Below are 12,920 nucleotides of genomic sequence, written 5' to 3'. Positions count from 1 at the left end.
TTTTCAGCATGGTACTACTAGGGATTTATTTACTAAAGTGCAGGTTTTCAAATGTGGAGATGATTCCAATAGCAACCAATCAAAATCTACTTATGTATTAAGTGCCTTCTTGAAGTTTATAGCCAGAATCTGGTTGGTTGCTATAGGCAATATCTTCGTGTTCGTAAACTCACACATTTTTTCAAATAAACACCTTAGTCTCAGCATGTAGAACTTATTATTATGTTTAACAATAGGGTGTGTAGTCCAAACCAGATACGGATTCGGTATGAAATCCCGACGGTCAAAATCCCGACAGGTCAAAATGCCGAATGGGTCATATTACAGAGAAGGACAAAATCCCGACATTTAAAATAAAAAATACTGACATACTGAATGTGCAGGTGAAACTGTCAACATGAGTTTGGGTCGAAAAGTTGCGAGGTCGACATGGGTTTTTTCACAGTTTTTTTACCCGAATGTCAACACAGTCTACATGGACACAGTTGGAGGTTGGACACAGTTGGAGGTGAACCGCAGCCCCTCGCATCGCTCGCAATGCTTTGGGCACGGTGCCTCGCTGCGCTCAGCACACTATTTTATTCTCCCACCACGCCCTATTAGATGGTAGGGCATGAAATACCGCCTGTCGGCACATGTCGGGTCAAAAAACTGTGAAAAAAACCATGTCGACCTCGCGACCTGTCGACCCAAAGTCATGTTGACAGTTTCACCTGTACATTCTATATGTCGGTATTTTGACCTTGTCGGGATTTTAAATGTCAGGATTTTGTCCTTGTCGGTATTTTAAATGTCGGGATTTTGTCCTTGTCGGTATTATGACCCATTTGGGATTTTGTCCGTCGGGATTTTGACTGCATCCCCCAGATACATGTCAGATGTGGTTGGGACAGTACGGATGTAATGGTGTAATGGTTACCATTATGGCCTCACAGCACTGAGGTCATGGGTTCAATTCCCACCATCACTGTTTGGAGTTTGTTTAGTCTCCCTGTACTTGCGTGGGTTTCCTCTGGGTACTGCGGTTTCCTCCCACAATCCAAAAATATACTGGTAGGTTAATTGGCTACCAACAAATTAACCCTAGAATGTCTGTGTGTGCATGTACATGTGGTAGGGAATATAGATTGTAAGATCGCACAACACTTTTATTGGCAAGCTACAGATTGTAAGATCCACTGGGGCAGGGACTGATGTGAATGTTCAAATATTCTCTGTAAAACGCTGCGGAATCTGTGTGCACTATATAAGAAACTGATAAATAATAAATAATGTAGATTATACTGTATGTCCTATTTCATAAGATCTGGATTTCCCATTGGGTCACAGACATGAGATAGCAGGGAATATTTAATCTATAGACTGTATTGATTGTTTTGCTTCTGTTTTGCACTAAGATCCAATCTGTATGTAATAGTACAATTAAATTGTTATACTACAGTACCAATATTTACATAAAATGCACTTTTCTGCAATTTTATTGGTATATAACAGTATTTTCAGAGATGTATTTAATATTTAGCGTCTAGACTAATTGACAAATTATTTATTTATATTTTTTCACTGATAACAGACAATAGATAATAAAGATAGAATTTTACTGAAATATAATTTTTTTCCACAAATAAATATACTTTTTATTTTAGAAATTGCCATAATTTTCTGTGTATTTACTATATGAAATTGTAAAAACTGTTTTACAGAATTTTCTTATTCCACATTTGGTCACACAATTTTTCCCACTTTTTTTTGCATCATTTGCCATACGGTGTTACCATGCAGAATAGCAATAGATCCTATCATTTCTGTTCCACCCTGGACCTCCCATATAATATATGTTTCACCCAGTGACCCCTTATCATTTCTGTTCCACTTGTAATCTCTTTATAATTTCTGTTCCAACCGGTATCCCTCTTTTGTTAGACCCAGAATCACCCATAATTTATGTGCCACCTAGAATGCCTCTATTATTTGTGTTCCATCTGGGATTCCCTTATCATTTGTGTGTCCCGTCCCGTCCCCCCCCCAGGTGATCTGGCCATCATTGCTACCAAATTGCATGCAATGCGATTGACCTGACAAACCCGATTTTTTTTACATTGGAACCAATGTTAAATGGTCCCTGAGACCCGATTTTACATTGGCCCAAATGTTAAATGCCCCCCAGACCCCATTTTTCATTGTATGTCCCCCCATTGTTAACGCCACACCACGATCAACGTGAACCCGAAGCGTGGCGAGCGCAGCGAGGCCGCGAGGGGTGGCGGTACGCGTCCGCCGACCTTTGCATACCCCCACGTCGGCCTGGAGTTGATTTTATATAGTGTGGCAAGCGCAGCGAGCCAACAAGTTGGAAGCGTGGCGAGCCCCGCGAGGGGACATGCATTACTTCAGACGTATTACGTGTCCCCTTACGGGGCTCGCTGCATTCGCCACGCTTCGGGCTCCGTGGCTCGCTGCGCTCGCCACACTATATAAAATCAACTCCACACCGACGTGGATAGTGGGGGTATGAAAAGGTTGGAGGACGTGTACCGCCGCCCCTCACGGGCTCGCTGCACTCGCCACGCTTCGGGTTGGCATTCATCGTGGGGTGGCGTTAACAATGGAGGGGCATTTGACATAGAAATTACCCATCAGGGTGGGTATACAATCAAAAATTGGGTATGGGGGGCCATTTAACATTGGTTCCTATGTAAAATCGGGTCCATCGCATTGGTCGCATTGTATGCCATTATAATGGCATACAATGGACCCGATTTTACATATACATTTAACATTACATACAATGCTTACAATGTAAAATTGGGTCGGTCGCATCGCATGCCATTATACATTTGTCGGGAAACCTCAAAAAAAGCCCGAAATCGGGTCCGTCGGGTCCCATTGCATACCTTAAGTTAAGGTATGCGATGGGACCCGATATGCGCCGTGCTAGGAAACAAGTACCACAGTTTCTTATGTAGCGCAGCAGATTCCGTTGCGCTTTACAATAGTACTAATTTATTTACCACCCAGGATCCTATTATTTATGTTCTACCCAGTTTCCCCCATTATTTCTGTTCCACACAGAATCATCCCATCAATTTAGTTCCACACGGGATCCCCCATTATTCATGTTTTGCACAGATTCGACCCATCATTTCTGTTCAACCCGCTCCCCCCATCATTTCTGTTAAACACATAATTGCCCCATAATTTCTGTTCCATCGGTGCATAGTGTGCTGTATTATATGTACATGTTATATGTATATTTTTCCTCTTTTCTTTTTGTGATACAAACATTGGGCCTAATTCAGGTTGGCTTGCAAAAAGCAAAATCTCTCTCTAATGAGCCAAACCATGTGTAGGTGGGGAAGATGCAATGTGCAGAGAGAGTTAAATTTGTGTTAGGTGTGTTCAAACTGTTTATTTTTACACTGCAATTTAGATTTCAGGCAGTATTTACTCTGCACAGAAACAAAATAACTCACCCAAATGTAACTCTGCACATTTTACATCAGCCCCACCTGCAGTGCACATGAGTGCTTGTGCAAACAACCTGAATCACCCCCATTGCGTGAATTATACTGTATCATTTAAACTCAGCAGTAATAACATGTGACTTACAGGATAGGCAAAAGGATTGGAAAATTACCTCCTACATTAATTATCTGCTGATACAGCTACAGTATATACGTTTTCAGACATATCACTTCATGTATATACATACATCTGTGATTATTGATACCAGTATCTAGCTGTACATTGCACTTCTTCTTTTTATCTTTATTCTTGTCCACAAAAAAAACATTGCACTAAGCACTTTATATACTACAGTATATGTTGTTCCTTTGTGTTACTTTGTGTATCACTGTATCAATACACCGCATTATATATCTTTCTGATGTTATGTCATGTTGTTGATGAGAGGAAATTTACAATGTTAATAATAAACCAATAAAGATTTATGTATTTTAAACAGACATTATTTACAAAGCAGTGCCCCAGCACAGGAGTCTTCTTTCCCTCTTCTTTACCCTTATAGACAGTTCTTCTAAGACTCATGGGAGCACCACCAACCTATTTCACAGGGATTTTTAACCCATATAGATGCTACTCTGAGTTGGTTAACTACTATCAAACATAACCCTCTTCTTAAGCCCTGTACACATGCATCGCTTTTTCCCGATTTTTGATTCGATTTTGCATATAGAAACAAAATCAAATCGAATCCTAAACGAAATTGAAGGGTTTTTGTGTCACTTTCGATCTACATTTAATTCGACGCACGCTCCCGTTTTCATAACGAAATATCGAATTCGATCTAGTAAATCAAATGTGTACAATGTACCATGAATGTATATCGAATTCGATATCTAATGCAAAAGTACAGATCTGAGGCCAAATCGAATGAAAAGATCTAATGCCAGATCTAATAGAAAATCAAATCTAACATCGAATCAAAAGCAAATCGATGTGTGTGTACAGGGCTTTTGGCCAACACCTGTCCAGAATCCAAAATCCCCCCCTCCCCCAATCCGCATAATTTCTTTACCACCTGGGAACCCAACTATTTTTCTGGGGAGTTGTGTTATCATACCCCAACCATACCACAGAGCAGAACGGATTTATATAATTTTCATATTCTCAGCTTTTTTGCCACAATACTACTTTTTACCCAGACAAATCCACCATGAAATTCAATTAATCTTAAATTGTGTTTACTCCCTTCCCTCTTATCAGAATGTTATTTCATATTGAGGCTATAGTCAAGCGCTGCAAATGTGACTGTAATTTCAATGATGCTTTGGCATAATTGTACAGTAATATAGGAAAGTATAGAGCAACACACTGTCAGTGAGGATAGCATTACATTTAGCTGCGTGTGTGCATAATGGCAGCCAATCAAACATTTACTCTCATAGTCTGAATTGCTCTAAATTCTGTACGTAAAAATTGATTGGGTTGATTGGCTTATATCATTTAGTGCAAATATGCAACTAAATTCAGTATTAGTAAATACACAAGGTAACCTAATTAACATACACATTGCACCATCATTTTCTTTCACCAATAAACACATAGTTGCTAACATTTATATACTGTATCTAATCTTCGTGCTGATATTTAACGGTTATTGTCTACTGTATTCATTTTCTTGCATAGGATCTGTCAGCCCTTGACGTGCCAGCTGAGCTAGCTGCCGTTTTGAAGTCTGCACAGGGTGAGAATTACATCATACTTCCTACTTTTGAAAACTAGTTTCAGAAAACGCATGTCATGCTGCACCCAAAGGGCGTGTCTAGTTCCATACACGGGTGTTTACAGTATGTGCTTAAAATGCTCGTTGCAAGATATTTCTATGTAACGTTATTATCTATATATTTTGGGAATTTAGCAAGTATTGATAACATTGCCGCATGCAATATTAGATTTATTTGTTTGCAACGGTTTGCTGTGATAATTTGTGTCTTCTCACTCAGCACGATATACACGATAATAAATATGATGCCAATGTGTAAATTCGGTACTCTTTACCTAGAACGGCGCCAGCAATTGAAATCGCGGTCGTCGTGGGTAAAAATCGCGGTAATCGCGGGCATCGCGGGTAAATCGGGATGACCGCGATGACCGCGATCACCGCGATTTTCCCATAGGGAACAATGTTAAAACGGCAGATTGACCGCGATTTTACTGTTAAATGCCTCAATGGACCCGATTTGGGGCCAAAAAGGCCAAATTAACCCTTAAATGTCCCCCCACATTTTTAACGCCACCCCACGATCCACGCCAACCCGAAGCGTGGCGAGCGCATCGGTACGCGTCCTCCGACCTTTTCATGCCCTACTATCCACTAGGGCCTGGTGTGAGAATATAATAGTGTGGCGAGCGCGAAGCGTGGCGAGCGCAGCGAGCCCCGCGAGGGGACGCGGATACCTTCACAGGTAGACGCGTCCCCTCGCGGGCTTCACAGGTGTCCGCTTCGCCACGGACACCTGTGAAGCCCGCGAGGGGACGCGCATAACTGTGAAGGTATCCGCGTCCCCTCGCGGGGCTCGCTGCGCTCGCCACGCTTCGGGCTCGGTGGCTCGCTGCGCTCGCCACACTATTATATTCTCACACCACGCCCTAGTGGATAGTACGGCATGAAAAGGACGGAGGACGCGTACCGCCGCCCCTCGCGGGCTCGCTGCGCTCGCCACGCTTCGGGTTGGCGTGGATCGTGGGGTGGCGTTAAAAATTTGGGGGGACATTTAAGGGTTAATGGGCTCTGTGGCCCATTTAACATTGATTCCTATGGCCAAATCGGGTGGATTGAGGCATTTAACAGTAAAATCGGGTCCATCGCGCCTTTTAACATTGATTCCTATGGGAAATCGGGAGCATCGCGTCGCGGGCATCGCGGGTACATTTATGGCCGGCCGCGACGCGACCGACACGATTTTCATGTTTAACATTGGTTTCAATGGGAAATCGCGGGCATCGCGTCGGTCGCGTCGCGGCCATACATAAATGTACCCGCGATGCCCGCGACGGGCGCCGTTCTAGGTAAAGAGTACCGTAAATTCTTCTATGATCATCTCTTGGGAAATGGATTTTAAAACTTGTCCTTCTTGTGTGTTTAACTAAGACAAGATGGACCGAGATCTAAACTGCCATCAAATTTTAAGTTTCTGTTACTAACAAACCAACCATTCTCAGCCACAGCTCACACTATAGAGCATTAACAAATACTTAGATAAGAAGATTGATGTTACACAGGCTATGTTCTCTGCTGCAACGGGACTAAGAGGGGGTTGCTGAGTTGACTATAAGGACTGCTGTGCCTAGACGGAAGTCATAGTGACTGCAGAAAATCACTGTAGTTACAAATTTGTTGGTGATACACTGTCTGCAGTATACAATCTGGGAGGTTTTATTTATAATGCAGCACAGCAGGAGATAAGAACTTAAAATGGGACTCTCCCGCAGGATCTAGTAGGGTAGACAACTATGGCTCTGCATATAGAAAATGATGATATAGTTATGATGTATTTTAAATGCAATGGTGATGTATTTATATAGCTTAATTGAACATTGTTCTTTTGTCTTTTACTAAATTCCCCCTATAGCTGAAAGTGAGCAACTATACTAAGTGTTAGCCTGGTGGTGTTATCCCAAGAAATATTCCTAATAATCATAAAATTAGACTAGTCCGCCTTGTAAAAGCATTCAATAGCCCTATATGCTATATATGTTGTTTCCCCCTAAGTATTTTGTTTTAGTTGGGAATTACCGAAGATCTTTATTACTAAATTAACAAATTTAAAAACTAACATTTTACTGGCAAAAATAAAAATGTCTGTTTCATAATCTTTGTGTTAGTGGTTCTCTCTGATCAGTAACAGTCAATAAGTTTCTTTATGCTGTTACCCTATAGCAAAGACCAATGCTGAAGGTACACATATCACTGAGGTGCCTCCACCACAAGTAAAGGCGCAGTGCATATTGTCTCTTGCTCCTGACATAAACAATTATCCATTCTCCATCTTCATTCGCTCATATTTTAAGGTATGTGCTTTTTGTCTTCCTTTTCTTCATCAATCAATTCTAATTTATACTTTTGCAGATTTATATCAACATACATTTGAATATAGCTATATAGTTATGCACATAACAAAAAAAAATATCTGCCACCTGCATAGGTAGTATTGGAAGCTCTCACTGCTAATCACAGCCAGACAAACAGTCCTAGGGGGGGTGTCTTCTCCCCTTGAGACTGCCAGTCCAGAATGTGATAAAAGATAGAACGCTTTCCGTAGAAGCCACTCCCTTGCTATTACGGCTGCCCTATCTGGCTTCTAAGAGTTGTAGCTGATGCAGTCCCTAAAAACCAACCTGTTTGCTATTAGTGCCAGACTTAAGCCTCACCCTGGATTTTGACTCCTCCTCCTACTGGGTGTAAGCTTCACCCCCGGTGACAATGATGTAGACCTTCCAGCCAAACAAGTAAGGAGCAGCCCCTGATAGTAACTCTTGCCTATTGAGTAAAAGGACTGCATATATGATGGCCCATGGGTTGATCATGTTGAAATAAATTTACACAGATCTCAATTTCTAATAGAATAATCATTCATAAAACTGTATGTTATAAATGTTGTGGTTTCTCAGGATGCTACCCTGCCACCTTTGGGACAGCCCCTGCAGGATCCACTAACTCGAGTATCACAAAATGATCATGGAGTTGCATTGGAACTGTACAAACTGGTGAGAGAAACCAAACTAACTACTATAGTATGTTTCATGTCACATTGGGTAAGCTATACTAGCCACTCACACAATCTCCTGTACTCATCCTAGGCTTTGCGCTTTATGCTGAACACAACAATGCCTCCCTGGCAGCAGAGGATTATTGGTAATTATATTGTGGAACGCTGCTTACGCCAACCATCACTTAGAGATGAGATCCTGTGTCAAGCGGCAAGTCTGACTGTGCAGAACAACAATGAGGAGCAAAACCAGCGGGCATGGCTACTCCTTTCAGCTCTACTCAGCTGCCTCATCCCCTCATCAACTTTAGAGAAGCCTCTGCTCAAGTGAGTAAATCCATTTATTAATAGTCAGTCATTTTGCCAACATCTACTGTGTATGGTACCTCTTTATCTCATTCTTGTTCAGATACGCCTCAGATCACGCCTCTGAAAGATACAAGGCTATATGCCAGAGCAAGATGCTTCGAGCCAAGCAAAACAACTTTGATGAATTGCGCTCACATGCCCTAACTCTGCTCGAGTGGACAGCCATTGAGAGAAGAGGGAACATGGTCATGGATGTCTTTACATACAGTGGTATGGTGGAAATTTCCCCTACATACAAACTGTGCACATATTGTACCAGCTGCTCATTGTTACTCATTAGAATCCATCTACAACTCTCAGTTTCTCCTGCAGGTTCCTTGCATTATGTATTCTCTTTGTTGATATACTACCTACTCCAAATACCTCTGCTAGCCTCCCTTTTCTTGATAACCATTTTCATTCGTGCATACTGTATATTTGAACATCTCTTTGCTTTTGCTGAATTCATTACTTGTTACCTCTGCAAATATTACACTGCAATCAGAAATTCATCATTTTAAAACTGAGTTTAACATTTAAAAAATAGGTACTTATGTAATATCTGGGCTCCCGTTTTTCTTATGAGACCGTGTCCCCTCGCGAGTCTCGCTGCGCTCGCCACGCTTCAGGCACGGTGGCTCGCTGCGCTCGCCACACTATATAAAATCAACTCCATGCGTAGTTGGATAGTAGGGGTATGAAAAAATGGGGTGTATTTAACATGGGAGTCCAGATAATACATAAGTACCAAAAAATATATGATTTTGCTCGAGACACAGCATCTAAATGTCCAAGTGTCTGTCTGTTTTCCACATCCTCTTCCTGTTTGTCTTGACATTAATCACCCCTTGCATGAGTGGTCTTCATACCTGCACCTTTACAGTATTTGACAAAGTATTGCAATCACCAGCATTCAGGATACTATATTAAAGGGCTAAATAAGGTGAATATCAGATTTCATAAGGAGAATAACTCAATAGTTAGGGTTCTCCCAATTTAGTACATGTAAAACTGCAATCTTTACATTACTATTTCCTATTGGAAAGAAAAATACTTTATTTAATGAATGTGTTTACTTACTTAGGAATAAATATATATATATATATATATATATATATATATATATATATATGTGTGTGTGTGTGTGTGCGCTACAGATTATGTCACTAAGTAAAGGATATGCCATTATTAAATACTCTTATATGCCCCCGAGGAAGTCCGGAAGGATGAAACGCGTAGCGACGCGGATTGTTTGTACTTGGGGTACACCTTAAGAAAATGGATTTATTTTACTGAAGAAATGCTATATGCTGTAACATCAAATAAATGTTTGTTTTTATTGATTGGCTGTATCTTTCTTAAATAGTTACCATTGGTGACATAATCTGTAGCGCACCTCTATTCCGTTTCTATCTATTATTTTAGTTCCTTCACTAACAGCAAGGTTCTATAGAGGTGGCTGCTTTGCTACCAGCGCATTATTGGAGTCACACCATTTTCTCATATATATATATATATATGTGTGTGTGTGTGTGTGTGTGTGTGTGTGTATATGTATATATATATATATATATATATATATATATATATATGTTTCTACTCTTTATTTTTGGAAGAATCTGCACCAGGCTTCCAATGCTGTCAGTGCCAGGTCATGCATTTTCTGAAGGGGCAAATGTATATGCCAGTACTTACTAAAGCCAGCCCAACGATAAATAGCTGCAATAGAGATTTTCTATTTATAATGTGCTACTGGCTATATTATGTTGTTTTTTCTCCACCTGCATAATATAAAAAATCCTGACACTACACAACATATTTTTTGGAATGTAAGTGACAGAAAACAATACTATAGCCAGTTAACATAGATCAGTCTATATATACTGTAGCTTTGTGTTTATAGTTTGCTTCTTAACATTCCCTTGAAGTGTCATTACAACATAAGTGATCATGATTACTAAGCTTTTTCGTACTCTTATACTAAAAGGGTTCTAGAGGAGTAAATGGTGGGCGATACCGTGAGTTTAAGAGGGAGGTATAAAGATGAAGAAACTAGAGATACCAATGATAACATTTGGAACATAAACAGTACCAATCTTGACGGTCAGAGAACTCTGGTAATATACGGAGAAGTACAAGGGCACTGAGAAACTTAATGTTGTGTCTTGCCCAATAGGTAAATGGTTCTGGGCCAAAATCAGGGTGAAGTGCCTTATTTTTCCATAGAGTGATCATGGGGAGGTTGATTTGGTTGCATAGAGTGATTCCCAGAGTTCCCAGAGATTCCCAATGTTGGCATTGTCTTCAGTAGAAATTAGAATAAGCAAGGAGCTCCTAGGTATGGTGAGCTGCTAAATAATATTTGTGGAAATTTCGGAGGCCTAGATCACCATCCCTGGTGTGATGCCATAGCACCCTTGTTTTTCTAATCATGGCTGGTACAGAAGACAATGATATGACTCCATCGCCACGTAATCCTTTTATATATCATTGCCCAAACCAGGCCCCACATAACATGCTTATAAATGTTCAGGATAATAACATGAGGTGATTTTGTACCACATACTGTACAGTATATTTGTGGCCCATTTTCTGAAAATATGCATTTGGAGGTGTAACAGTACTTTCACATTTTGGATATAGGGCCTGATTCTGGTTCATTCGCAAAAGCAAATTCTTTCTCTAATGGACAAAATCATGTGCACTGCAGGTGGGGCAGATGTAAAGTGCAGAGAGGTAGATTTGGGTGTTATTTTGTTTCTGTGCAGGGTAAATACTGGCTGCTTTATTTTTACACTGCAATATAGATATCAGTTTGCAGTACACCCCACCCAAATCTAATTATCTGCACATGTTACATCTGACCCCCTCTGCAGTGCACATGATTTTGGCCAATAGAAAAAGATTTTGCTTTTGCGAGTGAACCAGAACCAGGCCCATAGTGTAGGAATCCAGACTACCAGCTTCAAGGTTAGACCTGTCATCGAGAAGTTGCAAAGGAAAAGTCACACATCCAAATTGCTAAGAAGTGTAACTTTTCCGTTTTAATTAGCATTTGTTTTGTTCCTGTGTGTTATGTGTCTATAATTAACCATGGATGCAGAAGATGGTTAACTATTTGTTTCTACACTCCCCTCACAGAGGAAAAATACACAGCAGAAGTAGATTCCTGGACGACAGCAGAACAACTACCAAGCTGGTTACTACAGTCCAGGTGAGTATATGCTTTACAAGTGACAACATGTGTGGGTGGGCAAGTTTATATGTAATAGATATCAGACAACTAAACAATGTTGATATTATGTCTTCTGAAATACAGAATCTTTGCTTAACTCACACCAAAAACACCCATCTGGGCTGCCATCAGAAATCGTGAGGCTCGGGACTGATCAATTAGACAGCCCCCAAGTGATGGCTTCTGATCGATTTACAGCCTCTGAGCTCTGATTGGTTTGCAATGGGCACCAATTTCAAAATGCTGCCAGTGCTTTCTTTCTAAATGACCATTGCTCCACGTGCCAGCTGTAATCATTTTGCAGCACTGCATCAATCCAGGGACATGCCCTCCTCACTGTCAGGGCCTGGGACTAGAGTCCCAACAGTCCAACCCCCTCCCCCCCCCCCCCCTTTGATGGCAGCCCTGACATCCAGACTTGTTGATAACTATATTGATAATGAGCAGCACAATTGTTCAATTGGAGCTGTGATTATCAATTTATCTATTTATTTATTTATTTATTGACTAACATATAAGTTTAATTTAACTCCTCTGCCTTCCTTGCGTCCGATATACCTTGTGCGTATATTGATAATTGCAATTATCTTGTGATGTTTGTCGAGCTTCTGAAATTTTTGTGTATCTACTTTTTCTAAATTGCTAAATAAAGAGGTGTTGGGGATAACATCCGAGGCTGGACTATCTCCATTCTGGATGGTGGTCAGTGGTTTGATCTCTCAGGAGATGATTTCTTAATGGATGTGATTGCCGTGTTGGAAGATGGAGCTCCTGATCATTTCGAATCGTCTGATTTCCCCTTTGGAGATAAAGGAGGGATCCCACAAGCTCCTCCTGACTATGCACCACAACTCCCTTCTGATCTTCCCTCTTACCCTGCACCTGGGCTCCCTCATAACTACTCACCAGTATCCCCACCTGAACCTCCACCCTTTCCTCCGTCTTTTGAAAGGTAAGGAATTTTTAAAGGAAATTGGGGCAGATGTATTAACCCTGGCGAAGAGATAATCTGGAGATAAGGTGGAGAAAAAGTGGAAGGAGATAACGCACCAGCCAATCAGCAGTGTTTGAAATATGACAGTTGGAAGTTGATTGGCTGGAGCATT

The 12,920-nt window shown here is 40.9% G+C and overlaps 1 protein-coding gene across 1 annotated transcript in view; it reads left to right on the top strand.

Moving 5' to 3' along the window:
- Positions 1–8,132: 8,132 nt before the first annotated feature.
- The window catches only part of MYO15B (myosin XVB), a 57,164-nt gene continuing 52,376 nt past the window's right edge, over positions 8,133–12,920 (top strand). The window contains exons 1-5 of the mRNA XM_083147988.1: positions 8,133–8,229; positions 8,323–8,558; positions 8,641–8,810; positions 11,721–11,793; positions 12,467–12,766. Coding sequence (XP_083004114.1) covers positions 8,335–8,558; positions 8,641–8,810; positions 11,721–11,793; positions 12,467–12,766 — 767 coding nt within the window. The 5' untranslated portion in view covers positions 8,133–8,229; positions 8,323–8,334. The remainder of the gene's footprint in view (positions 8,230–8,322; positions 8,559–8,640; positions 8,811–11,720; positions 11,794–12,466; positions 12,767–12,920) is intronic.

The sequence above is a fragment of the Crinia signifera genome, chromosome 6 (assembly GCF_055691185.1).
Source record: "Crinia signifera chromosome 6, ASM5569118v1, whole genome shotgun sequence".
Taxonomy (NCBI): Eukaryota; Metazoa; Chordata; class Amphibia; order Anura; family Myobatrachidae; genus Crinia; species Crinia signifera.
Note: the sequence above shows the minus strand (reverse complement) of the source record. Positions and strands in the feature narration are given on the sequence as shown.